Here is a 24,510-nt window from a genome sequence, read left to right on the forward strand (position 1 = left end):
CAGTGTTGTAACATGATAACCTCTAGCTGGTTCCAGTGCGTTAGCTCTCTATGCATGTGAGCTAATGGAAGGTTTGTGAGTGTGATTTAATGTACACACATGGGCATTTCTTGGGGGAATTAAATGGGTGACTTGTAAGGTGATTCTTCTCATTGACACAGGCATCTGTACAGAATTATATTGCATACCTCTCATGTGGTGGTCTCTGCTTTCTTTTACAGCTGCAGAGCAACAACCCTGTAGTTCTGTACGGAAATCTAGTGCCTATATTGCTGGTATTGCTGGAAAGGTTGTTTCAAATAGGACCTACAGGCAACAGTTTTGAATTCCTTTCTAAAATCCTATCTCAAAAGCTTAGAAGGGAAGAGATCCACACGTGAAGCAGTGGTCATGCATGCAGGTGCACAGGACTCGCCGTATGGGAGGCAGTCACCAGGCTTAGCGCCAGTACCTGCTCTCTGAACCTATCACCTCCAGCTCCCTTCCTCAGCAGTCAGCCAAGGCCCAGCTGCAACTAACGATACTGATCTGATCTTGAATATAGTTTACAAGGAAGGATATTCCCTAGTAGCTCTTCAGACACAGTGTAAATGACTCTATACCTGACAACATTTAGCTTGCAATTATAAAACAGAAGTGGTTGAGTGGTTTCATCCAGAGGAAAGACGAGTGCTAAAAGCATACTGTCTTCATATGAGGCCAGCCGTGTGGCTTACAAAATAGAAGTCACTAGCTGGAAGGGGGCAGTGTTTATTTAGTCACTTCTGAGTTAGAACCCTGATCCTGTAATTGCATTCACATGATAAAGTCTCCCCCCAAAAGCAGTGCTAGGTTCTTTGTATATAAATGTGAAGATTTTGCCACATATAACCACAGGTTCACCTGTCTGTCCTTCCTCTTTTCTGCTCCTTGTTTATCTTTTGTTGCAGAGCTGTTAGCAGCAGCCTTATTGGGTTTCAGGCTCTTTGGCATACCAGCTAACTCCTTTTCCTCATCTAGGATGGCACCTTAACCTTGTCCCTCCCAAATGAAGCATAAGTTCTGCCTGTAGGATACTTCAAATCTCAGAATTTGAGACCTAAAACATTGTTTTCAGTTTTGGAGTAGTGAATGTCTTTGACAAATACAAAGTTACACTTCTCATGTGCATGACTGGAGTGTGAATATACATAAAATACAAAGACAGGACTCAAGATTGGCTGAGAAAACACTGTCTATTAACTGGAACTGGAGAGTTCTTGCTATACAGTAAGTATACTAATTAGATAGCCAAAGCAACATCCCCAAAACAAACAGCAAAGATTCCCTCCTTTTCCACAACAATTAATGAAGTTCAAACAAAGCAAAAATAAAATTAAAAAAAATGGGGTGGGGGAGCATGATGACTTGGAGGAGGAGTGGGAGTAAAACTTTTTAATGTGCGTGGAGATACAGAGGAACTTTTGTCAAATGTCTGTGACAAAACAGCTCAGAGTATCTGGTATACGTGCAGAGTCTGATGACCAGCAAAGAGGTGTCGTGAGAAAGAGCTCCATACGCGCAGCCTGCTGAGAGTGGTCCATGGGATCCAAGGAGGAGAATCTGTTTTGGTATCAGCAGTTTCCTCTGTAATTAGAGAGTAGTACCAGCTTTAAAAACAATCATTCTGATGTTCTCCTTCAGATGGAAACTTCAGTTTTGAAGTGGACGGTTGTTTACTGTGAACTGGATTGAAACCAGCAACTCTGTCTTTGTTAGCAGCCATTAGACAGTAACATATTTTAGCTGCATATTACAAAATGGAGCAGATTAAGACAAAGGCCCAAAGGGTGAAATGTACTTTATTTCCTTCCCAGTCTTCTGAACTAGTATATTTTCCCCACAGTGTACAAATTTTATACTTTTTATATTTGAGACAAGCTAGGAAGAAAGGAGTTAAACCGCTTAACTCTTTATTCCACTTCTCCTAACAATTTACAGCCACTCATGGCAATTATATAGCCACCTATCAGTCCAGGTGGGTAATGCTTTACTCACACTCAGAGTGATGTAAGTGCAGGGGGAGGAACAGGGCAATCACGCTCAACAGAGTCAGGCTGCAGCAGGGTCTCGCTGTGCCAGGGACACAGGCCTGGCCCCCGCTCAGCTGTGGCTCTGGCACGCGGTTGCAGCTCTACAGAGGAGCATGGTGATTTTTATTGATAGACGATTCTTTGGCAAACTATGAAAATAATTTCGTTGGAGAAGGAAAAAAAAAATTCTCTTGCTACAGGGCTTTCTTCCTGCAAATTTCAAAGGTCTGCTGTGAATAATAGTGTTAGAGCTTCCAAGCTACAAGAATATTTTATAGTGGAAAGTGTTAGGCAACCAAAACAAATATCAGTTCCCACTGTTGCAAAGAAAGATTTATTATTGTTTATGTTGTACCTTAAAACCTGCATTAAATGACGTTGTTTTGAGAAGCGACACAATGTGTCAAAGAGTTGATTTTTTCACAGGGACACTGCCTTGGTTTGTTCTAGCTTGTTTACATTTAAATGAGAAATAATTTAAGACAGAAAGAACACGAGAGCTTTCTTTGTCAGAAAAAATGTAACAGGAATCCATCTTCACAAAGGACTAAACAAAATCTTTAAATCCAAGTGCTTCCAGTCTCCAGGGTGTTCAAAATACATATTCCTACTTTATGGCTTGAACGTGTCTCTACTTACAAGATTTGTGAATATTTTGACAAACCTGGTCTGAGTTTTCTGGTAGGAAAGTTACAGATGAGGCAAGTTTTCCATGGTTTGGGGTTTTATGGTGAATGTGTTGCACAGCTCTGGTTATGTGCTTCCTTCTCATGACATCAGTGCCGAAGGGGAGAAAGAATGTAAACATCTGTTTTTTATAATTCAATTCCAGGCTTATAACTTGATTAGGATAAGCAATGTTTCGACGTGATTAATTTTCCAGTCACAATATGATGGTTTGAGCGCACAGTTGTAGCACCAATTTCAAGATGCGTAGAGGCAGATTCTGCTAATGAGGCAGGTTCTGCTGCATCGCCCAACCTCCCCAGCCGCATCAAACACAGCTGACAAGAACCTGCTTGCCTCATCCCACCAAAAACTAAGGATGCGATTTTCCTCCTGCTTTGCAACTACAACCAGGTGATGCTGCTCACCTGGGAGCGCGGTGGCCTCCACCGGTGGGCGGTAAGGCCGGGACCCCAGCACTGAGTGGGGCTGCGGCCACCTCACCTCAGCCCCGCTCCACTTTCAGGCAGCACTAGGTTAGATCAGATTTTCAGGAGGTATTCCAGGCACTTAGGGTCAGATTTTCAGGAGGTATTTATGTGCCTGCTGGGACGCAGCGAAGTATCTCTGAAAAACCTGGCCTTAAATCGAGCATGCTGCCTGCGGGCTGCAGGGCAGGCGGGAAGCACCGCGCCGCCCGCTTGCTTGCTTTCCCTCGCTGCCTGCTCCAGCGGTGCCTGCAGCTTCTCCGCCCTCCCTCAGCACCACCTCGCAGGAGCAGGGGCAGACTCGGTCCGGGAGGGACCGGGGCTTCGGCCCGCACCTTTCAGGTAGCGCTTGTGGAGGCGAGCGGCGGCGGCGCAGGAGGAGCGGCCCGGGTTCTTGGCGCCCCGGGGCTCCGCTCCGCTCCGCTCCCCTCCCCTCCCCGGCAGGTGCCGGCGCGGCCCCTGCCCCTCAGCCTCGGCCGCCGGCGGTCGCCCCGCGCGGGGGCCCTGGGCTGAGGGAGGCGGGGCTGGGCGGCGCCGCAGCCGGGGCTCCCTGCGGCGCGGCAGCTCCCGCAGCCCGCGGCATGGCCGGGGCTCTGCCTTCTCCCTCGGGGCGGCGCTGCCCCGGTCCCGGCCCCAGCCCCGGCCCCGGCCCCGGCCCTGCCCGATAAGAAAGGCGGAGCGGGGCTGCGGCGGCGCGCAGACAAAAGCTGCGGCGTTTCCTGCGCTCCGCGCTGAGGGGAGCCGGGCGGCCGGCCGAACATGGCTCTCGGCGGGGCGCGGGCGGCGGGGCCGGGCTCCCTCCTGCTGCTACTGCTCGCCCTCTGCCCCCGTGCTAAGCCCGAGCCGGACGCCGAGGCGGTTCCCGAGGGAGCCTCCACCCTGACCTTCGTGTTCGATGTCACCGGCTCCATGTACGACGACTTGGTGCAAGTCATCGAAGGGGCGTCGAAGATCCTGGAGACGTCGCTGAAGCGACCTAAGAGGCCGCTGTACAACTTCGCCCTGGTGCCCTTCCACGACCCAGGTGAGGGCTCGCCCCGGGCCCCGCTGAGGGAGGGATGCGGCACCCCGGAGCGGGGAGCGGGGAGTCGGCAGCGGGGCGGCCGCCGGGGGGCTCCTCCTTACCCGCTCCCTGCCCCTCGCCTGGCGCCCGCGGGCCCACCTTTGTCCCCCCACCGTCGCTGGTTCCCGTTGCTCTGCTTCTCCCCGGCCGTCTGCCTCCCTCCTTGCCACAGCCCTGAAACCAGAGCAGGATGCCCCAGCCCGGTGATGCCTGCGCTACCCGGCGCCGCAAACGCCCGCTTTTTCTTAGGAAAAGAAATCGGAGGAGGATGGGGCGTAAGGGCCCCCGAAAGTAGCCGTTCTGGTGCTAGTTTCCATGGGACTTTGCAGGGTATTCCCGAGGTCGGTGCTTTAGAGTTCGTTTTTTTCAGGAATGTCCTCGAACATAACCGGGTGCCCCTCCTGTTTCTCCCCAGCCATGAGCACTTCTGCCTGCAAAGCATTTGCTTGCCACTGTTACCAATATCTTAATCAAATTGCTTAGAAAACTAGGGAAAAACTTTCATTTTTTTTCTGTTTTGTTAGCCATGAGCTTGCATAGGTTCTCTCTCCTTTAAAGAAGAGCCTGTCTTTGTTGTATCAGAAAAACATCTGTTTACATATCTTACTATTTTCACCTTTGATGTCACATCTTTTTCTTCTACTTCTGTGTTTTTGTTCTTTTATGAGACAAACCTATGTGGAACGTAAAGCATGCCATACCACAGATGCGAGCAAGAGGGGAGAGGATTTGCGGCAGTCGCACCCAGAGCTTATTTCTGCCCTGCTGCAAAGCCACGCTAGCAGTTCTCCCTGGAGCTCTTTCTCCCTGGGATGGGGCAGAAGACCACCATGGTGGTTGGGGTGGTTTTGTTTTTTCTTCCCATGATTTTATATCTTTACTTTTACATTTTATCACTTTATATTTACTCTTTACATTGTCCCTTTCTGCTCACTGAAGTGGTTCGTTATGAGGATTGCTAATCCACTTTTTCAGGGGGCTTGGATATCTGCACCAACCCTGAGAGCCAGAAGATGGCCTTGTGTGATGTGATTTTAGTTTGTGGGTCTGTTTGCCTGGTCCTTTCTTCGCAACTCTTGTGCGTTTGTGTAGAAAAAAACTTGCAGACATGGTGTCACTGATACTTCCAGTGCTTAGCTTTCATCACAGGTCAGCTTCAAATCCCTTGTTTCAGTCACTGCAGTCACTGCTTTTTTTTTTTCTTTTTTTTCGCTCATCCCACACGTGCTTGTTTCCTCGTTTGCTGTTCCCTTTGGCCAGTTTCTCCATTTTATTCCTTTCTTCCCTGACCCCCTTGCTTCCACTGGCTCTCTGGGTCTTTGTGTCTGTTACAGCCAGAGCCCTGTAACCACGCTTTCCTGTGCCACCACGACCTTGCTCCCTGCATCCCTTGCTGCCACTTGCTCTCCTTGCTTCACATCTCTACCCCTCGCAGGCTCCTTTTTCTCCTGCCCTCTTTGCTCTCTCTCCCCAGGAGATCCCTTTCTTCAGCAGATTGCATCCAGCAGAGTAGCTGAAACTTCGGTCCACGGGGAGCTGAGCAAAGAGAGACAGTTCTTGTCAGCGATCTACGTTGGTGTCTCCTGTTAGGGAAGTCCAGCTTCCTCATGCAGCCAGGGGGCCATGCTTCTCACTGTCTCGGGTGGCTTGTTAGGTCTTAACGTGGTTTGAAAGGTGCTTAAGTTTAAACTTGACTTTGTCTTGAGTTCTGAAAATTATTTCTGTATGTCTTTCTTAGAGTTAGTAGGACACAGCATGGGCTGGTGTTTTGAACTTTATGGACGTAGCTGCTGATAATCTGGTATTTTACATCTACTGATGACCAAATCTAGATTCTTCAAACGAAAAGGAAGGAAATAGTGTTGTGAACGTTACCACCTTCTATGAACCTAAAGGAAGTAAATTAATTAAAAAATATAAAATAAAAATTTAAAACTGAAGTTGCTTGGCTTGTATGTCAGCGTCCAATTCACTTATCTAGTGTTGTTCTGTCTGATGGCAGCTCAACTAAACTGATGAGCATGAGATTTCTTTTTTTTCCCCCCAGGTTGTCAGCTTATTTGCACAATTGGGTGATTTCTTTTTGCTTCTTCAGAAAAAACCTTTGTACACAGCTGTCCCGCAGACAAGCTTTCTTGATGTTTCTGTGAGGTAGCGTGGCCCAGAGGTGAATGGGACGCTAGGAGGAGCACAACATGCAGCTGAACCTGAGCTTCATGGAGCTTCTGGTTTGTACAAGGCTGTCCTGATCCAGACACACTGTTTGTTGATGGGTAATTACAAATGTAACTCCTTTAGTCTCATCACTGATGTTACACCCCATTCCCTGTTCAGGGCCAGGGGCAGTCGCTCTGTGGCACTGCTTGGTTGCTGGTGGCACAGCTCAAGTACTTTCAGACCAGCCTCAGGATGGACAGATTTCTGGTGAAAAGAGAAGAGTATTGATCAAAACCATGCATTAATCTGTCCTGAAAGAGTATTTGACATTGCACAAGGTACATCCGGATTACAAATAATTTGAGTTATGCAGTAGGATATAGCAGGATTTTCAAATGTGTTGTTACTAAAATGCTGCGTATTGATGCTGCGTAGTGATGTGCCAATGCACTGTGGTGGCCTTTGATGGTAGATTTAAATGTAGTGTCATGACCACCGCTGTGGTACTTTGCTAGCACTGCGGTGTTTTGGTAAAGCAGTAATGATTGACAAGTTTATTTTGTTGAATTGAACCTGAGGTTTTTGGCACAGTGCAGAATTACGGCCTACAGAAAAGACTTGTAATGGGTTTCATGTGCTGATGCCACTGAGCCATCTGTGGGTATGCTGAGATCCCTATTTTGGAAAAGTCTTTTGGTTTTGGTTTTGTCTTGAGTGTGTCAGAATATGCCAGCAGATCACAGGAATTTTTCTGTTGTGGTTTTTCAATGCCTGAACACTGTCATGGAAGTTTTGTAGGTAGTGAAAAGGGCTCTTGACAAAGAAATCTCTTGCCAGACTTGTATTCAGTGGGGAAAAAAATGAAAAAATATCTCCCAAATCAAGGAGAGTTGGCACAGGAAAATACTGTATTGGAGCTAAGGCTTAAGATAACTGAATGCTTTTGTAGTTGCGTGTTGTGGGTCCTGATCTCCTACTAACTCACTCCTATTGTATCCTGTGGAAACAGAACTGGGCTCGGAACATCTCCATTTAACATCTGTGGCCAGCTTTTCTGTTTTTTCTTTATGCCATTAAGGAATTTTGGAACGGAAAATAAGCCCAAGAGGACACATTCATCCCTAGCATTTTTCTGTAAAGCTAATGGAGTTATCCCAGTAATAACTTTGACTCTGTATGATTCAATCAAGCATTCTTCTAGAGTGAATGACTATTTTAAAGACCAAACTCCAGCCGTTTAATTACAAGTATAATGAAGAGAATAGGGTTGCTTTACACATTTTTTTTATATATGTAATGTTAAGTGATATCATTAAGTTTTGAGGTAACCCACTACTATAAATGTTGTTCTAATGGGTTAGCCAGAATTTAAATACTTTTTTTTTTTTTTTTTTTTTTTCCCATGGAACAAATATAGAGGACAACTGACTCTTCACTCGTCCCTGTGATCTTGAAGAAAGGTCTTGTTTAAGTTGCATTCTGAATATAAGGTTTTTGGAGACCTGGCCTGAGCTGCCAGAGTTTGTTGTGCCTGAGCTTGTGCATAGGAGTACGCACACAGCAATATTTAACACAATCACAGAACCTTTAAGGTTGGAAAAGACGTTCAAGAACATCTGGTCCAACCATCACCCTACTACAAATGTCACCCACAAAACCATGTCCCTAAACACCACATCCAACCTTGCCTTGAACACCTCCAGGGACAGTGACTCCCACAGCTCCCTGGGCAACCCATTCAATGCCTGACTACTCTTTCTGAGAAGAAATTTCTCTTAATTTCCAACCTAAACCTCCCCTAGCACAGCTTGAGGCCCTTCCCTCTCGTTCTATAGCTGTCTGTGAGAAGAGGCTGACCCCCAGCTCCCCACAACTTCCTCTCAGGGAATTTAACTGTTCTCACAGTAGTGTAGCTATGTGGTTATGTAGGCTCTGAGCTTCTAAGTGCACAGGGTGGTGTTAATGCCATTTAATACTCCTAATGTCTACGGATGTCTGACATGAGCATCTCTTGTCCCTTCTTACAAATGGGACAGGCAATGTATTGCCTATGTGACAAACAGGAAAACATGCTGCTTTGTTCAGATCAGAACAGAGTGTTGAACTGAAGTTATCCACTTAGGGCGACAAAATGAATGTACAGGAGAGCTAGAAGTAAAACTTGGCTGTAAAGAAAAAAGAAGTAAAAGCCACATTTTTAACAGAAAAAAATTTTAAAGAAGTAAAAATGTGGCTGTTAACATTTTTAAGCAAAGCCCGAATGTATAGAAATCAGTTGTAGAAAACCTTCTCCCATTGAAACCTGATTGTTGTCCTTGATGGAGTTGCTGTGGTATCTATAAAATCATTTGTATGTAACTGTATGGATGTTTTCTTCATCTTCTGGAGGGATTTATCCGGGTCCCTCTAGAAGTAGCTAATTATGTAGATTGCCAGCGCCAGAAGCTCCTGAATCTGAGACAGCTGAAATATGGTGCCATCATCCAAAGACCGATGAGAGAACATCACTTTAAATTCTGTTTTTCTACCACCTAAAGTCTGTGTATGCACATCAGCAAGTTTTACCCTCAATTCTTGAATCTTTTTTTTTTTTTTTTTTTGAAGGGAAGGGATTTTTATCTCTATTTTTGCTGAAAGATATAAAGGATTTCATTCTCTTTTGCATTGCATTATGAATTATTTTTCATGTTGCATCTGACATTGTTGCATACTGAACTTGCACAGAAGTTACTTGTTCTGTTTTGCTTTGCTATCCCTGGCTCCAAGTGGTGGCAATAAGTGAAAAGCTCTGTAGCTCATTAGTAACGCATCCCAGTGTTACAATGTCCCAATAATTATGACTGATGTAGTTGTGCAAATGAGCCTTGCTGTTTAGTAGTGCATGCCTGTTCTCTGTAGCTCCCTGAATTTATGTAGAGGATGCTTACTCCAGACAAATACCTCATATGTTCCTGTTTCTCACGCAGACATCCCTATAAGTGCCATTACAGATCAACCGTTCTGTGTGCAACCAGGTAACTGTGTAGGCTTTAAAATTCACTCCTGAATACAGTAATTTTTGTTGTGAAAGCTTTTTATTGTTTGTCTTAAAATCTTTACCCTCGCTACTATCCCTGCGTGCGCTTGAAGACTTACTCACTTCCAGCTCTAGTGGGCTTTTCTTTGTGTTGCATACAACTCTGATGCTTGCCAAAGAGCAGCCAACGGCGAAAGAAGGGCTCTTCTGTAGGGTCCTGCGAGTTGGGCAGAGCAGGAAGTTGATGTGTGGCTGCCGTCGCTCACAGCAGGCAGAGCCTGTTCAGAAGCCACTTGTTGCTGTCCTTGCTAACATCAGGGTAGATGTGTAGGCATGCATCACAAAACACAAAGATAGGGAGCAGCATGTGTCTGTTGAGTGACCCTGTGAAGCTATGGTCAACATTTATGCTGCTGCTGTTTGCACAGAGACTTACCCATGCCTTCCTGCTTGAGGCGGCTATCCTGTGATTCCTCACCCTTAACTGGTTGATCTTGAGGTAGGCGTTACACAGCGCAGACCCAGGCCAGAGAGCGGTTGAGATGGTATAGGTAAAGAACAGCAAAGACTTGCCCCATGTAACAAGTGGCTGGCACAGTGTTTCACCCTGTCCTGCACTGAAGCGATAGGGCAAGGGGAAATGGCTTTAAACTAAGAGAGGGGAGATTTAGATGAGATGTTAGGAGGAAATTGTTCACTCAGAGAGCAGTGAGGCACTGTCACAGGCTGCCCACAGAAGCCATGGATGCCCCCATCCCTGGAGGTGTTTGAGGCCAGGCTCGATGGGGCCCTGGGCAGCCTGATGTAGTGGGCAACCCTCATGGCACAGAGGTTGGAACCAGGTGATCCTTAAGGTCCCTTCCAATCCAAACTGTTTTGTGATCCTATGAATGACCCAGGCAGCAGCTATGGTACAATTCTTTTAAAAGGCAGGGTGGAAGGAACGTCTGTTGAAGCAGTCTTCTCTGCCTGCCTGAGGCAGCTGAGGAAGGCACTTGTAACAGGGAATGACAGTACAAGAGCTGATTTCATAGCCATCCGGCTTACCAGTCTGTTCTTCTGCTCCGTCTCCTTCCTCCACTTAGACTTCATTTCTCCAGAGTTGCAGCACTTTGTGTTTCCACGTGAAGTCTCACATGGAGGCCAAGCCAATCCTGTTTGTGGCAGTGGCTGTCTAGGAGAAGGAAGAAGAAAACACCTGAGAGGCTGCTCAGGCACTCCATGCTCTGTGTGCTTCTTTACCATCCTTTGGATCACATCCCTGTGCTCCCCCTGAATGTCCTGCCTGGTGCCACAGAGCTGGGATAGCTGTAGGAGGAGAAGCTCGGGGCGATGGGGCTGGATCCAGCCTGCTGGGATAGGCTGTGCTTGAATGTCTCTGAACCAGTTGTGAGCAGAGAAAATTTTTGTTGGGTCGGAGGCACATGCTGTGGCTGTGGCTGTCTTTGTCCTGCTGTGCCTGCTCCTTAGCAGCCTCGGGGCTGCTTGTAGGGTGCTGTGTCAACTTGAGGTGTGAGCTTCTGCAGTGTCCTGGCTCATGCTTGACACTGTGTGTGTGTGTGCGTTGGAGGCTGCTTGGAATTCTTGCTAGAGCGGATTCATCTCAGTCTGTGAGGGTCTGGACAAGCTGGATTCCTGGAAAAGGAGCAGGTTCTTTATTTAGTTAATGAATTTTGTATGTGACCTAAGGAATGCCAGGAGGAACCTTTCAGATGGTGAAAGCCCTCAGATGCCAGCTAGTGCATATTTTCTAATCAATGCTTTGATTTCTGGCATATTCTGTGAGCTTGGGTTTGAAGGAGATGCATACAGCAGAGGAAAAAATTGGGAACATATGTTTTTGAGTTTGCAAATGGCAAAACAATTTCTATGTTGAAAGAGACTGATGGTGTTACTTGATTGCCTTGCCATGCCTTGATGATCAACAGTTTTGTTAGAAGAAATAGGATGGCTTTAACAAAATGTGTTCTTCATACGCTTTCTTTACTACTGGCAGGGTGGATGGGCTTTACCCCTCAATTACGTTGTAGAACATAATTGAGTTTGTGCAATACAACCAGTGGTTAGGTTTTCCTGTGTCAGTTGCATTGCTTTTAAACCTGATTTGTGAGCTCCTTCAGCTCTGCCTACTGCGAGTCCACGTTGGGCTGTTGCTGTGGGTCAGACTTGAAGCCCAAGGTTTGCACGTTGTATAGGGTTAGTTTGCCTTATTGTATTTTGAAGTGGGGTTGGAGGAGTTTAAATCACATGTATCCCCTCGTGGTCTATTGTTGAACTTCTCTTGTTGCCTCTCGACAAACATGTGCAACCTGTTCTTTGGTGACTGCAGATCTGTGCCAAGCTTCTCCATGTTTTTCCAAAGGAGAGGTGCAGTGACTCCATGCTCCTGAAGCACTTGAATGGGATTGCATTATGTCAGGGAACATGAGGCCGCCAAGTGCACATGGTTCATTTGCTTTCACTGACTGCAGAGGGTGCAACAGTTAGTTCAGCTGAAGCCCCAAATTGAGGAGCAATGAAGTCAAGTGAGAGGCTTTCTGCTTGCTGCCTTCCTCCTGCTCTGGGGCTGGCTGTCCAGCTCATTGTCCCTCGGGCTTCTTCTGTCCTGGAATTGCCCTGCCATAGCACACGGAGTACCCAGGTGAGCCCACCTCCCATGGGGAATGGGTTACACCCCTCTGTGGCATCCTCCCTGGTGCAGCCCTGGGGCACCCTCATGCCCCTTGGAGTGGGGTATGGCTGTGGGAAGGTGCTGAAGAACTGCCAGTATCTCAGTGGCTATTAGTCATTTTTAAAATTATTTTTATTTTTTTGCTACTGAAAGCAGGACCACTACTCCATCCCTGTGAAGATCCTCTTCTGGTTGGGCATTTTGAGCTAAAGTGGAGTGATGCTCGGCTCTAGTGATGGGCCTCCAGCACAAGTGTAGGGGCTCCTGCAAGTCTACTCTGCCAAGGGTGGCGGGGACAACTGTTGCTGGAGGATGTGGCTCATTAGTGCATCTCCTGTGCCCTTCACACAGGTTGTCAGCACAGTTTGAACCCTGGGTGTTGACCAGAGCCCCTCTCTGTGCAAGCTGATGGGGTAACTGGCAACTCTGAGACTGATGCTATCCGTGGGATCGACCACAGATGGGGGCTATGATGCACTTTGGTAATGTGTATTACAAATGTCACCAGGCTGTGTGGTTCTGAGGAGATGTTAACTTATTGTCCATGTACTCTTCCATGTTGGTTTTCTTTGGCATCCTTAGTTCTCCTCTTTGCAGAGACACTGTGTGCAGTTTTCCAGTTCTACGCGAGTTGTAGCCATCTTCCTAAAATATACCGAACCGCAGAGTTCAGTCTGCAACACATTACTGGTAAAATATTTGCATATTTGAATGTGACATGTTCCCAGACACCAAGCCAATAAGCTGCATACATCGCACACAATGAAAGAGAATTGAAAGTGCTGAAGTTACTGTCAGTAATGCATTCCCATTAAGGTCTCTTAAGGATTTAAAGCCACTCCTTACAGCATGTGATGGCTCTTGGGGCAGACAGCTGCCCCCTTATGATGCCGGGCCTGCTGCGGGGTTGAAGTGGAGAGGGTCTGAGCTTTCACTCTGTACTTCTGCACTTCAGTGTTTTCATGGGAGCTGTAACGCTTCCTGCCTCTGCTGTTGCTCCAGCCACAGGAGTGCAAAGTACGAAGCCGGCTTTGAAAGACAGCTTCACGCAGCCTGATACACAGTAGAGCCAAATCCTCAGCATCAGCTTTATAATTAGAGGAGAAATTGCAGTCAGTAGAGCTCTCCCGCAACCTCACTAGTATGCAATTAGGTGTAGCGGAGAGCAGAATGGGACCCCATGTTTTCAGCTTGGAAAACTCCAGCTGAAGTGCCGGGAGTGGGGGCGGGTTTGCGTAATTAAGTGAAAATGAAGGAATGTCTTGGGTAGCTGCAGCCTTAGCCAAATGCCTCCTGTGTTTGCTTGGGATAGCAGCTCTAATCTGCAACCACAGGTTACTGCTGGATCCCTGCCATCTTGTTTAAATTACATTCATGGCCTAGGGGGGTGTAAGCAGGAAGCCATTGTAATTTTCATGCTGTGGACACCAGTGTATTTTCATGAGCTGAAGTTAAGTGTCTCTAGGGATGCTGAATATCACTAAAACATTTCCTGAGTTCTCTTAAGCTGCACAATGGTATGTCCGAATCTGTTTTCCAAAGGACAGAGCCTTTTGTTTAGTTAGTGAGGTCTCGGTATAGTTCACTGAACTAGTAAGCTTTTCCACTTATAATTTATTGAGGAACAGAAAAAGAGGAGAAAGTTGTGCAAGAAAAATGAGGTGCTTTAGATCAGCTTGGAATACTCTGAGTTCCCTGATGTCCCCATACTAACTTGCATTGTAACTAAACCCTCAAGGAGGCTGTGACTTTTTAACTGGTGTCCCAGCTAGATCTTAGGCTGTAAGTAGGTGAGCGGGTTGGGTGTGCACGTGGCTTCAGGCAAGCGTGCAAGGGCTGGCTGGGCAAACGGCTCTGCATTTCGTCACTCGAAATCATTCTGTGTGATACTTGGCCCGTGTGGCACTGAGACAGTGGCAGTGTGGTTTAACTCGGAGATCTCCAGCATCGCTGTGCTGATGCTCACCGGAGTTGAAACCCCAGGAGTGCTGCTTGGCCCCGGGAGGCAGAGGCAGGCGGCTGGTGGAGGTTGCATGGGGTGAGGTGCTGATGGCGCTGCTGCGGCCTGCATGAGCACTGCCTCCCAACCTCATGGCGTGCTGCCCGAGGGCCGGCATCAAGGCGTGGAAAGGGAAGGCGGCCTTGCTGCTGTAACACTTGAGTATTATTCTGCTGCCACAGTGCACGAAGGTGAGAACAGTGCATGCTGGCTCTGTGCCATTTTAAAGCAATGAGCAATTTTATCATGGAAGGAGCGACTCCCTGGGAATAGCATGGTAACGGCGTGTGGGGTAAAGTGGCTGCAGGAAGCTGAACCTCCCAGGGAAGGGGGCCGGCAGTAGGGCTTCTCCTCTTTGGCCTCCAGCTCTGCCCTTGTCTAGCAGCAGTGCTTTGAAGTGGGTCGCTCCAGCCCTTTGGGCTTCAGCATAGCCACCGATGTGGGTGCCTGCCCCAGTTTTAACTGGGAGCACAGAAATTCTTGCAGGGTAGGCGTGGGAAGGGCACAAGGGAGGCGTCTGTTGCATGCTTACTTCATGGGGATGGGTCTCGTTTCGTGATGGGAATGATTTGAGATGAAACAAAGTATGAAGCTCTAAGTGCATTTTAAGTTAACTCTCTTATTTGTGTAAAACTTGTTCACAGATTGGAAGGTTTTGTGCACTTGAAGTCTAACATCATAAATGTCCACAGCCAAAATTTGTGGTGTCTCAAGTGCATCTCACCTTTTATGCTGTAGCTTTGCTGCCTTAAAACAGGCCCTTAGTTACTGGCAATGAAATGTCCCATTGTCTAGATATAAAAGCCAGTTTTTCCGCTTTGATCCTCTGTCTCATTGAGCAGGTTTTGATCTCGGTTACTGTGGAGTAAATGCAGAGTAATTCCCTTACAGGAAATTATATTAGTCTGGATTTACACCAGTATAACTGAGGTCAGAGTCTGGCTTGGGTTGTCAGCTTTCCTATCTTCCTAAATACTGCATATTTCCCAAATATCCTTTCTAACCTCCTCTTCAGCCCTTGCTGTCTCCTCCTCCTTTCCCAAATTCCAAGAGTAACAATGTAGGTAAAATGTACTTGCTGAAAGATTATTTACCCAGGGTCTGCTTTTTATTAGCTCAGCTGTTTCTTATTTTTTCAGCCCTGTTTGAAGTTTCATTGTACTTGAGATAGGATCTGCATTCATCCTGCTTTTCCTACTTGATTCAATTTTGTCAATTAGAAGTGCGGTGTTTTAAATTATAGGCTGCCCTTCGATGTTATCATTGAGAAAGAACCGTATGCCTCAGTGACATTTCAAAGGCATTGTTAACTCTGAAGTTCCGCAAAAGGTTGTGCCTGAAGGCATTCCTCTTAATCAGCACCATAATGCCTCTGGAAGAGCTTAGCAAATGCTAGATGTGACTTTGGAGAGCAGGATGAATTAAATTGTTCCTGTTTTTGTTTTTATTTCCTGACATTACATGTACATTAGCTCTGTAGAAGTGCACTCTGAGCTCTGCAACAGAGCCTTTTAACTTGGGATGTGTGAGAGACATCTGAGCTTCATTGGGGTTATTCTGTTGGGTTTGCTATTAAGATTGGATGCTTGGGTGGTTTTTATCAGTGTGTATGTAGCTTGTCTGGTCCACTGGGGTCTTGGTCCATGTGATCATAGCACTGGTATGAATGGCTTTACAGTTGGGCTTCTACTGTAACTAAGCTGCTCTATGTTTAGATGTAAAGCTTAGTGATGTGGTTTAGTGGGAGACTGGTTAGTGTTAGGTCAGAGGTTGGACTAGGTGATCTTGGAGGTCTCTTCCAACCTAGATGACTCTGATACTGTTACAGTGTCTTGACCTTCATTTGATCATGTATAGTCCTGTCCAGAGTATCCTGCTCTTACTATGGTGGTAAAGCAAGGACAAGAGAAGAGCAGCACCCCTTCTCTCATGATTTGGAGACCGTGGGCAGAAAGGAGCTAAGTCTGTGTCAAAACACATACAAATGGTTTTGGATATATTCTGTTGATTTTGATGCATTTTTTTCATATGCTTAAGCATTTTCCTGAATGGGGCCCTAAGGGTTTGCCTCAGGCTACAAAGAGAATCTTTGGCAGAGCAAGTGATTGAACTTGAATGATACGATCTTAATCGTTTGGGTGGCATTTTACACTGCAGAAACCTGAACCTGAGCTTTATGGAAAGCCTGAATCAATATTCATGCCTGTACCTGAATCTATCCTGCATTCCAGGTAGCTGCAGTCTGCACCATCAGCATACGGATGGGCAGTTCGTAGAAACAGACAGCTCCTTGATTCTGTACGCAGACAGTAACTTAGAGTTCGTCAGGCACTTTAGCCTGACTGTTACTGTGTGTGGGACCTCTGGGTTGCTTTGGGAGTGCCATTCATAGCTGTGTTTTATTTTATTTTTTTTTCTCATGATTTTGAATTTTTATCTAGTCTCAAACCTTCTTTTGGAGGCAAGAGATAATGCGTAAGGGAGAAGCCCAGAGCAGCGGTAGCGCAGCCATCAGCTCGGGTAGCTGTGCTTTCTCCTTAGAAAGGTCTGCACTGTGGGCCAGATGTTGGCTCCCTTTTCTCAGGCCCTCGGTGGTGGAAGCCTCGTGGCTGGTATGAGAAAATTCCAGAGGATGACAGAAGTCTTAGGCTGCACCGAGAGCACTCTGCTACTTGCCAGTGGCACCCCCAGTCCTGGTATGTGGCAGCTGTTGTTTGGAAGCCAGCACCCGCATTTCCATGGGGCTGACTCGAGCATTGGAGCAGGTCCTAGTTAAAGTATCCTGGCCTGAATTGTCAGAGGGTGCATTAGAGCACCCTCCCACTCACAGAGTGGGGCTTTTTCAGCGTTGTGTTGCGTCTGGAGGAGGATCAGCTTTTGTTGCCCTATAGAGGGTGCTTGATGGCATCCCCAAATCTGAATTCTTGCAAAGAGCAAATGTATTCTCACTATCTTCCTCTTTCTTCTCCTGAAGCCAAGCAACAGCTCCCCTACAGGCATCAACCCCCTGCTCTGCTGGGGCATTCCCCCCCCGGGATGTGCCGTGTCCCGTTCTTGTGGGCAGGGCACTGTGACACCGTAAAGGGGTGACAGAAATCTGCGCAGAACCTGAGTGGGATCCTGCTGGCATGATGAGCCATGCTGTGTGGATAAGCGTGGTAAATCTGGATGGATTTGTAGCCAACCAGTTAAGTGTTCATGAATCTTGCTGTAATGAGCTGCCCAGAGTTACTGCGTAACTCCGTAGGAGAGCTAGTAGAAAAGGAAGTGTGCTGCTTTGCATGCTCAGAAGTAACTAACTGGTAGTACTGTGTGTTTGGCAGTGGAGTCCCAGACTTGATTCAGCTTTAACCCGTACAATGTACAAAACTGTTTTGCTTATGTCTGTTCCATAGAGATGTCCTTTGGCTTGGTAGGGCAGCATTGTCTGCTTCAAAAGCTGCTCAAGCCCAAATGATTTTAGGTAGAGCCTGCAGAATGGACAAGAAAGTGACAAATCAAGTTTTAGGACAGGGACTACTGCGTGGGGCTTTCTCACCCTGAGGTGGCTTGCAAGTGCAGTTTGCACTGCACACATGCCTGTGCAGTTGGTGATGAAACTGCTGTTCCACTCTTGTTCCACAGCTGGCCAAGCAAGCTCAAACAGCTTTCTGACAAATGCCCGAGACTTCCAGGTTTGGTTCTTTTCTAGCCTTATCGGATTTTTAAAATTATGTTGTTACATGATAGTGTTTTACTGTCTGAGGTCTCAATTCAATAGCCCAAATGACTGTCAGCAGAGAATTGGATTTGAAGTGGAAGATTGTTTACATGCCGTGGCACGAACATAAGGTCAGGGAATTTGCAGGTTTTCTTTCCCAAATGGTCAATAAACATGAATGACCTGCAAGAGGACTGTAGGGATAGACTGCTGAGAGGTGGTGGGGCACTGGGACACGCTTCTCAGGGCAGTGGTCATGGCACCAAGCTGCTGGAGTTCAAGGAGCGTTTGGAGAACGCATTCAGGCACAGGGTCTGGTATTTGGGTGGTCCTTTGGGGACCCATGAGTTGGACATGATGATCCTTGTGGGTTTCTTCTAACTCAGATATTCTATGATTCTGTGGTCAGGATGGGAGACTTCTACACAACAGGATTTATTTAACAAATACTCTTAGACACTAATTGCATGACTACTTGGGGGACAAGCTCTGCTTTTTTGCTTCCTCCCCCAGATTAAAAGGATTAAATAAATGCTCTTTATGTGGCAGAAGTTTCACTCCTTTCTGCACAGCTGTGAAATGGCTCCTAGCAGCTAAAGTGAGGAGGACTGTGAGTGCCAGGATGTGGCTGGTCAGCTGTTCTGAGTGTGAGCGGTGAAAGGAAGCAGAAACCGCACCATGAGGCACCTTTGGTGGTTTGTATCCAGAAAGGAAGGAGCTGCATAAGGCCGTTGTCACCACCCAGCTGTTCTGGCAGCCCTGGAGGAACTCCGCAGGCTGGCTGTGCAAATCCTTCCCTGGGTTTGTGGTGGCCATTGAAGTTTCTCAGGCTTCCTTGTGTGTAATTCTGCAGTAAGTTTATTCCTTCCTGAATGATTTCTGCTGCTTAAAATTGTTTTTGTTGGTGCTTTTTAGAAAATTACACAATTGCAAATGATATAGGCAAAAGCAAAGGGATGAGAGAGAACTGCTTCCATCTGACTTATCAGCTACCAAAATAAGCAGTTCTCTAGTAAGGGTTTTGAGAGATTTAGCTGGCCTTCAAAAACTTGCTATATCTTTCTTTTCAAATCACTGCTTCAATCCAAACCTCATCTTTTCAAAAATAGACCTAAAATGTTTCAGAATCTTTTTTTTTTTTTTGCACAGATTGGCTTTGTCGGATGAGGAGTTTTGCAGGTGTTTTCTGCAGCTTTTTCCTGTCACTTGTGCAATAGAGCCTTGCCAGGGATAATGAATGTCTGTAAGTAGAAATAGAAATAAAATATCTACAAAGTCATCCATCTTCATAGTAGATTTTAAAAAGGACAAAAAAAGTTGCTTTTAATGAGACACACCAGTTACTGGCCCTTATCAAATATCTTTAAATAGATGCTTTAACTTAAGCAAATTGTCGCTTCTTTGTTGCTCCTTTGTTCACGGCTGTATTTGAGGCAGTGCTGAACCATGGTTAGAGCCCTGGGGGTAATGCTAACAACTGGGTGTTGTCAGAGTGAATGAGCAGTGTATACAGACAGCATTATTTGCCATAAAATTGCATGTGCTGCCAGCTGCAGATGGATTAGTTTTGTGAAGTGGACATTTACTTAGAATGAGGTATGAGGATTTGAGTTTACAGTTATAATGGCTGAAAGGGAACAGTTTGGGTTTCTAATGGTTTTACATTGGTAATCCTTTAGCCATTAATTATCTGGTGTAAGACTTACTGGGAGCATGGGTCAGTTCTAATTGAAATCAAGAAAAACTTTGTCATTGACTTGAATACAGATGCTTTTTTGATAGTATATAAAAAAAAAAAAAAAGACGACTTTTGATACAGAGTAAATCCATATGCAGAATACAAGGAGCCATGTACTGAGTGTAGTACCTTCTTTCCTAGCAGCTGGTCTCAGAGTACTTTATTTTTGTTATGCTTGGAAATATCCATTCTCAAAAAATGGCAATTGGATACATCATAAAACATTTTATAGCACAGAAATGCACATATACACATGTGCAAGGCCTCATGGCATGGAACATTGTTTTCATTCTCCTAGAATTTTCTGTCAGAAATCTTCTGTGTGTGTGTTCTTTTGAGAAACCGGTGGCTTGGTATGAAAACTGAGGAAAACTTAGTTAGTTCTGTTTTAATTATGCAAGGATAGTTAGGTCTGTGGTTATAGTCTCATTATCTTTTCTCCTTAGGGCTGATTGGCTAATTGTGTGGCTTGCAGATAATTGCCAAGAATGCAAGAAAATTGCAAGAGTGCAAGAAAGTGCACGTGCAATTGCCAAGAGTGCAAGAAAACAACTTTATTTAAATAACTTTTCAAGGATTGTGTCTGGCATCTGAATTAGGTCAGTCATGTGCTGTTCTGCCTTGTCCCACATCACTTAACCTTCTGTGGGCAAAGAAACCCCAATGGAGCCATTTAAGTATGGCACTGTTACATCTGTGATATCTTTTTAATCTATATTTTTTAACCATATAGAATCATTAAGGTTGTTAGTTATCCCCTATCCTTCATGAAAGCCATGTGGCTGCAGTTCCAGCGTGAGCCAGTTGTTTGGTTCTGGTTGTGTCTGATCAAAAAGCTGACCTGGCCTTGAGTGAGGTAGCGCTCTCCAAGGATCTTCCAAGTCTCTTTGAGCAAACTAATTGGTGAATATAATTATTCAAGCAGCACAGGCTTTTAATTAAGACCTTGTAATTGAATTAATTGACTCTGGAAAAATAAGGCATGACTTTCTTTTTTGTCGCTCAGCATATGGACCCCTGCTGTCCTGGGATGTGTTCAGGGAATGTGGTGGGAAGCAGAGGTGAGCGCAGACAGAGCCATTGGGGAAACTTGCAGAGCTTGCTGGCGGCAGAGCTCGGAGGGTCCCGGCCAGCAGCTGCATGGGCAGCAGCTTGACGCAGAGCTTTGTGGGATGCTGCAGCAAATAAGTGACCCCGTAACCTAATGCCAAGTGTAAATTGAGATTTAAAAGTTGAGTTTTAAAGACAATTTGATTTGACTTCAACATGTTATGATTGTTAATCACAAAATAGGACTGTAAAATTTGTAGTTACATTCATTCCTGCCTTATCCTTCAGTGTAAGCTCTTTATCCAGCACTGTTACAAGTGTTGAAGGAGTATTGCCAAAATACACAGACACAGAGATGAGACAGAAATAGACCTGGACTGAACTGGAGTTCAGTCTGGAGAAAGAATTTAAAGAGTGTTATGAACTGAATTTTACTCAGTTCAGATTGTTGTTAACAAGGGAAATAAACACAAGCAGAAAGTAATCTGATGACCTTCTCAGATGTTCCCTGGGAGCTACAAGCGTGGGCAAGCTTCAGTAAACGCTTGCTGCTCCCCTGCTGCGCAGTAAGGAAGCGGCGGTTGCGGCTCTTATCAGCTGTTTATCCCTTACTGTAGGGCTGAAGGAAGCAAAGCAGCTTGGCAATGCTTGCGTGCTGTATAGAGTCAACAAATGCATTTTCCTCTTGTCCGCTGGTGATTTGTTATTAGACAAGAAAAGAAGCATCACAAACTTGTGTACTCTTAGGCTAAGAAGCCTAAAACCAAAAGACTTCCTGCAAGGAGGAGATGCGTATGAGCACGGGCAGCAGTTGTGTATGGGCTTGGGTCCGTGGGGTAGCTGCAGGCCTGCATGCAGAGGACCACCTAGCTGAGGCTCTGTAATCCCCGTGGCTCTTCCTGTCCCTTGGCTTCTCCCAGGGGTTGCCAGCTGTGGCTGTGTGTTCTGTAGTGTGGGCAATTGTCCACTGAGAGCTGGCTGGAGATGGCCAGCGTCGCTTCAGAAATGCTGGCTGCCGGCCCTGGTGAGGAGGGACCTGGGGGGCTGTTGGAGCTGCCAGGGGATGGGGGAGGAAGGGGGGTCCCCTGCAGGTGCCAGCACTCAGAAGAGTCTGTTGTCCCCAGAATGAAAAACCTTGCCTTGTGTCAGTCTCCTTATGTTTGGGATGGGTAACAGCCTCTGGCATTGCTTTGAATTTTAACCACACAGCGTCAAGGTTTCTGGTCTCCTTGCCTGGTATTTGTGCACCAGCAGTAGACAAAAATCTTCTCCCCTAACAGTGGAACCAGAGGGAATGTTCAAGTGCATTGTTTTCTTGTAACAAAAATCATCCTGGAGACCTACTTAATTCAGGTGTTCTTTTTCTTATTTCCAGCCTGAGGAAATAGGTCTTCTGTGGGTGGGTCCATAATGAGTGCAATGTGGTGCCACCCGTGCTAGGGACTGGAGAAGCTGTAAGGCTGTTTTGTGCATCAGCCAATTAACAGGGAATTTGTAGAAAACATTTATTTTAACTGTCTCTGTAGACAATGAGGCTATTCTGCATATTCTATTTTATTTCTGTAGTTCTTAGAGAAGTTAACAATAGGCTTGCTATTGTGCTAGGCAAACAAGCACCTATTTTTTATTATTGGTTATTGCATTTGGTAAATAACTTGTAGAAAATGACACTTTTGACCCGTAAGCTGAATTTAGTGCTGGCTGTAGTAGATGAAAGATTTTCTTCACTGGAAATCCCCAATCTGGCTTTCCTTTTCCAAGAAATATAAGCATGTACAGTGTCATTTTTTTTGCCATTGTTTTTTTCTTTATTAAATAAAAACCAACATAAGGCTCTTAAATGTTATAAGAATGAGAAATATAATAGATACTAATAATTAATAACTTAAGGCAGATTTTTAGCAAAATCTCTCTTATACCTTTGGTCTCTAGGATTCATCCATGCTTTGGCCACTTGCCCTGAGGTAACTGCTGGAGAATTAGATGGATGAGGGTGGTGACTGTGTCCAGCAGTGACCTGAGAATGGACCTTCGGCAAGCCTTCACGCTAGGCTGCTTGGCAGTGATTTGCTCTTTGTCTGGATGATCTGCATGGGTTTTGTATGGATGGCCAGCGACAGGAGGAAAGGCTCCTGTGCAGACAGACCCCTTCCAGTCTTAAGTTGAAGCTGCATGTTAAAGTCAATAGTCATAAGTCATGAGACTGAGTTATTAAAAAAAAAAAAAAAAAGTGTGTTAAAGGAACAGGATGTTGCTGGGTTGGTTTGGCTTCTTTTCTCTTTGGTTAAGAATCTGGCAGAAGTTGCTCACTGCAGTTCTTGGGCTTTCTAAACATTAATATAATTATACATAGCTTAGAGCCTGAAAGTGAAAAGTGACCGAGTTGTGAGGGAATATCATTAGGAAGAAACTAAATAGCCAGTAGCACATACTAGGGCTGAGCATCTTGGCTGACTCCAGCACCCCTCAAGTTCCCTGGGAGGATGCTGCCAGTGGGGCTTGCATTAGCCTGGGGGGAGTGGGTGGTGGTGGTGGTGGTGGAGGTGGGCAGCACCCCCAGAGTTACTGCTTGCGCTGCAGGAAGGCTTCAGCGAGGTGTCTGTCTGCATAGCTCTCAGCTTCACTGTGAGTTGAGGGGTCCTTTGCTACAGAGGATGAAGCACAGGGCTGTAAGGCTTTTGTTTGTTTGTTTGTTTGTTTGTTTGTTTATTTTTTTTCCTCTAGGTGGTGGTTAGCATTGCTTAGCCTAACTTAGGTGTTCAGTCAGATGCTTGCATTGAGTGGTCTACTAAGGAAATTTGGAATTGGTTAAAACTGGAGCAGTGTTTTAATTGCAGTAATGTTGAAAACAGTAATTTATCTGGTTCTGTCATAATACAGCTGTTTGAGAAATAAAAAGGTTCACTATAATTTGAAAGATTGCAACGAGAAATATTTTCTCTGTAGTTGCAGCTGTGACATCTTGCTCCAGTATTGGAAAAGAGAAGAAACTTGCTGTGAAAGATTTCTGAAGGCATCTCACGAGTGGTCAAAGAGGGCTGGGTAGCCAGACTGAGCTCCAGATGAGCTTCGGCCTTTCTAATTTTGTCCCTGTACATCCTTACAACATCCTTACAGTCCTCCTGAGTGGTCTGCCCTCTTTTCCAAAAATCATAAACCCTCTTTTATTTATTTTATTTTATTTATTTTTTTTTTCCTAAGCTCTAGCCACAACTCTGTTCAGCCAGGCCAGTCTTCTTCTGCACCGGCTTGTCTTTGCACGTGTGGGGAGAGACCACTCCTGAGCCATAAAGATTTCCTTCTTGAGGAGTGCCCAGCCTTCCTGTACAATTCTGGGCCATGGAGAGCTACTCTTTGACTCTATTGCAAAGATAGAGCTAAACAGGAATGATGTAGCCAAACATGCAGTAAAAGGCTGTCATAATTATATTGGTTATTAAAAATATCAGGTTGTTGTTGCTTGTGTGTGTGTGCTTGGCCCTCCTCCATGGGGTACTAGTTCTGAAGTTTATTTCCTGTTTGGAAGGTATCCACAGGTTTGGGGTTGTGTTTGCTTGTTTTGGGTGCTTATTTACTTGTTTTTAATGCTGGATATATAAGAACAATGTCCCTGCTCTGAATTAGAAGAAGGAATTCTGTGGGTGAAAGTGTTCTGCAGGATTTGGCTTCTCTGCCGAAATCCATTTGGCTGCTAAGCACCAATTAGAGGTGGTGGTTGTGTTTTTTTTCCTTCTAGAACAAACAAATTCAGTATTCTGAATGGATTAGAGGTAGGCAAATGGCTGCAGTTTTTCTCTGCTAAATTCTAATACATCCAGCTCTCCAAACCAGCTATATAGAGCAGATGTCTTGCATGGTAAGGATTAAGGGAGAGCCAAATCTGCGAACACCCTCAGCAATAATTATGAGCG

General features: G+C 45.7%; 1 protein-coding gene across 1 annotated transcript in view; it reads left to right on the forward strand.

Annotated features, from left to right (window-relative positions):
* Positions 1-3,964: 3,964 nt before the first annotated feature.
* HMCN1 (hemicentin 1) overlaps positions 3,965-24,510 on the forward strand; it is a gene marked incomplete at its 5' end in the record, with an annotated part of 190,986 nt that continues 170,440 nt past the window's right edge. Inside the window, one exon of the mRNA XM_084291227.1 lies at positions 3,965-4,229. Within this exon, the coding sequence (XP_084147353.1) occupies positions 3,965-4,229 (265 nt within the window). The remainder of the gene's footprint in view (positions 4,230-24,510) is intronic.

Source organism: Netta rufina (assembly GCF_964035555.1).
Source record: "Netta rufina genome assembly, chromosome: 8".
NCBI classification, from domain to species: Eukaryota; Metazoa; Chordata; class Aves; order Anseriformes; family Anatidae; genus Netta; species Netta rufina.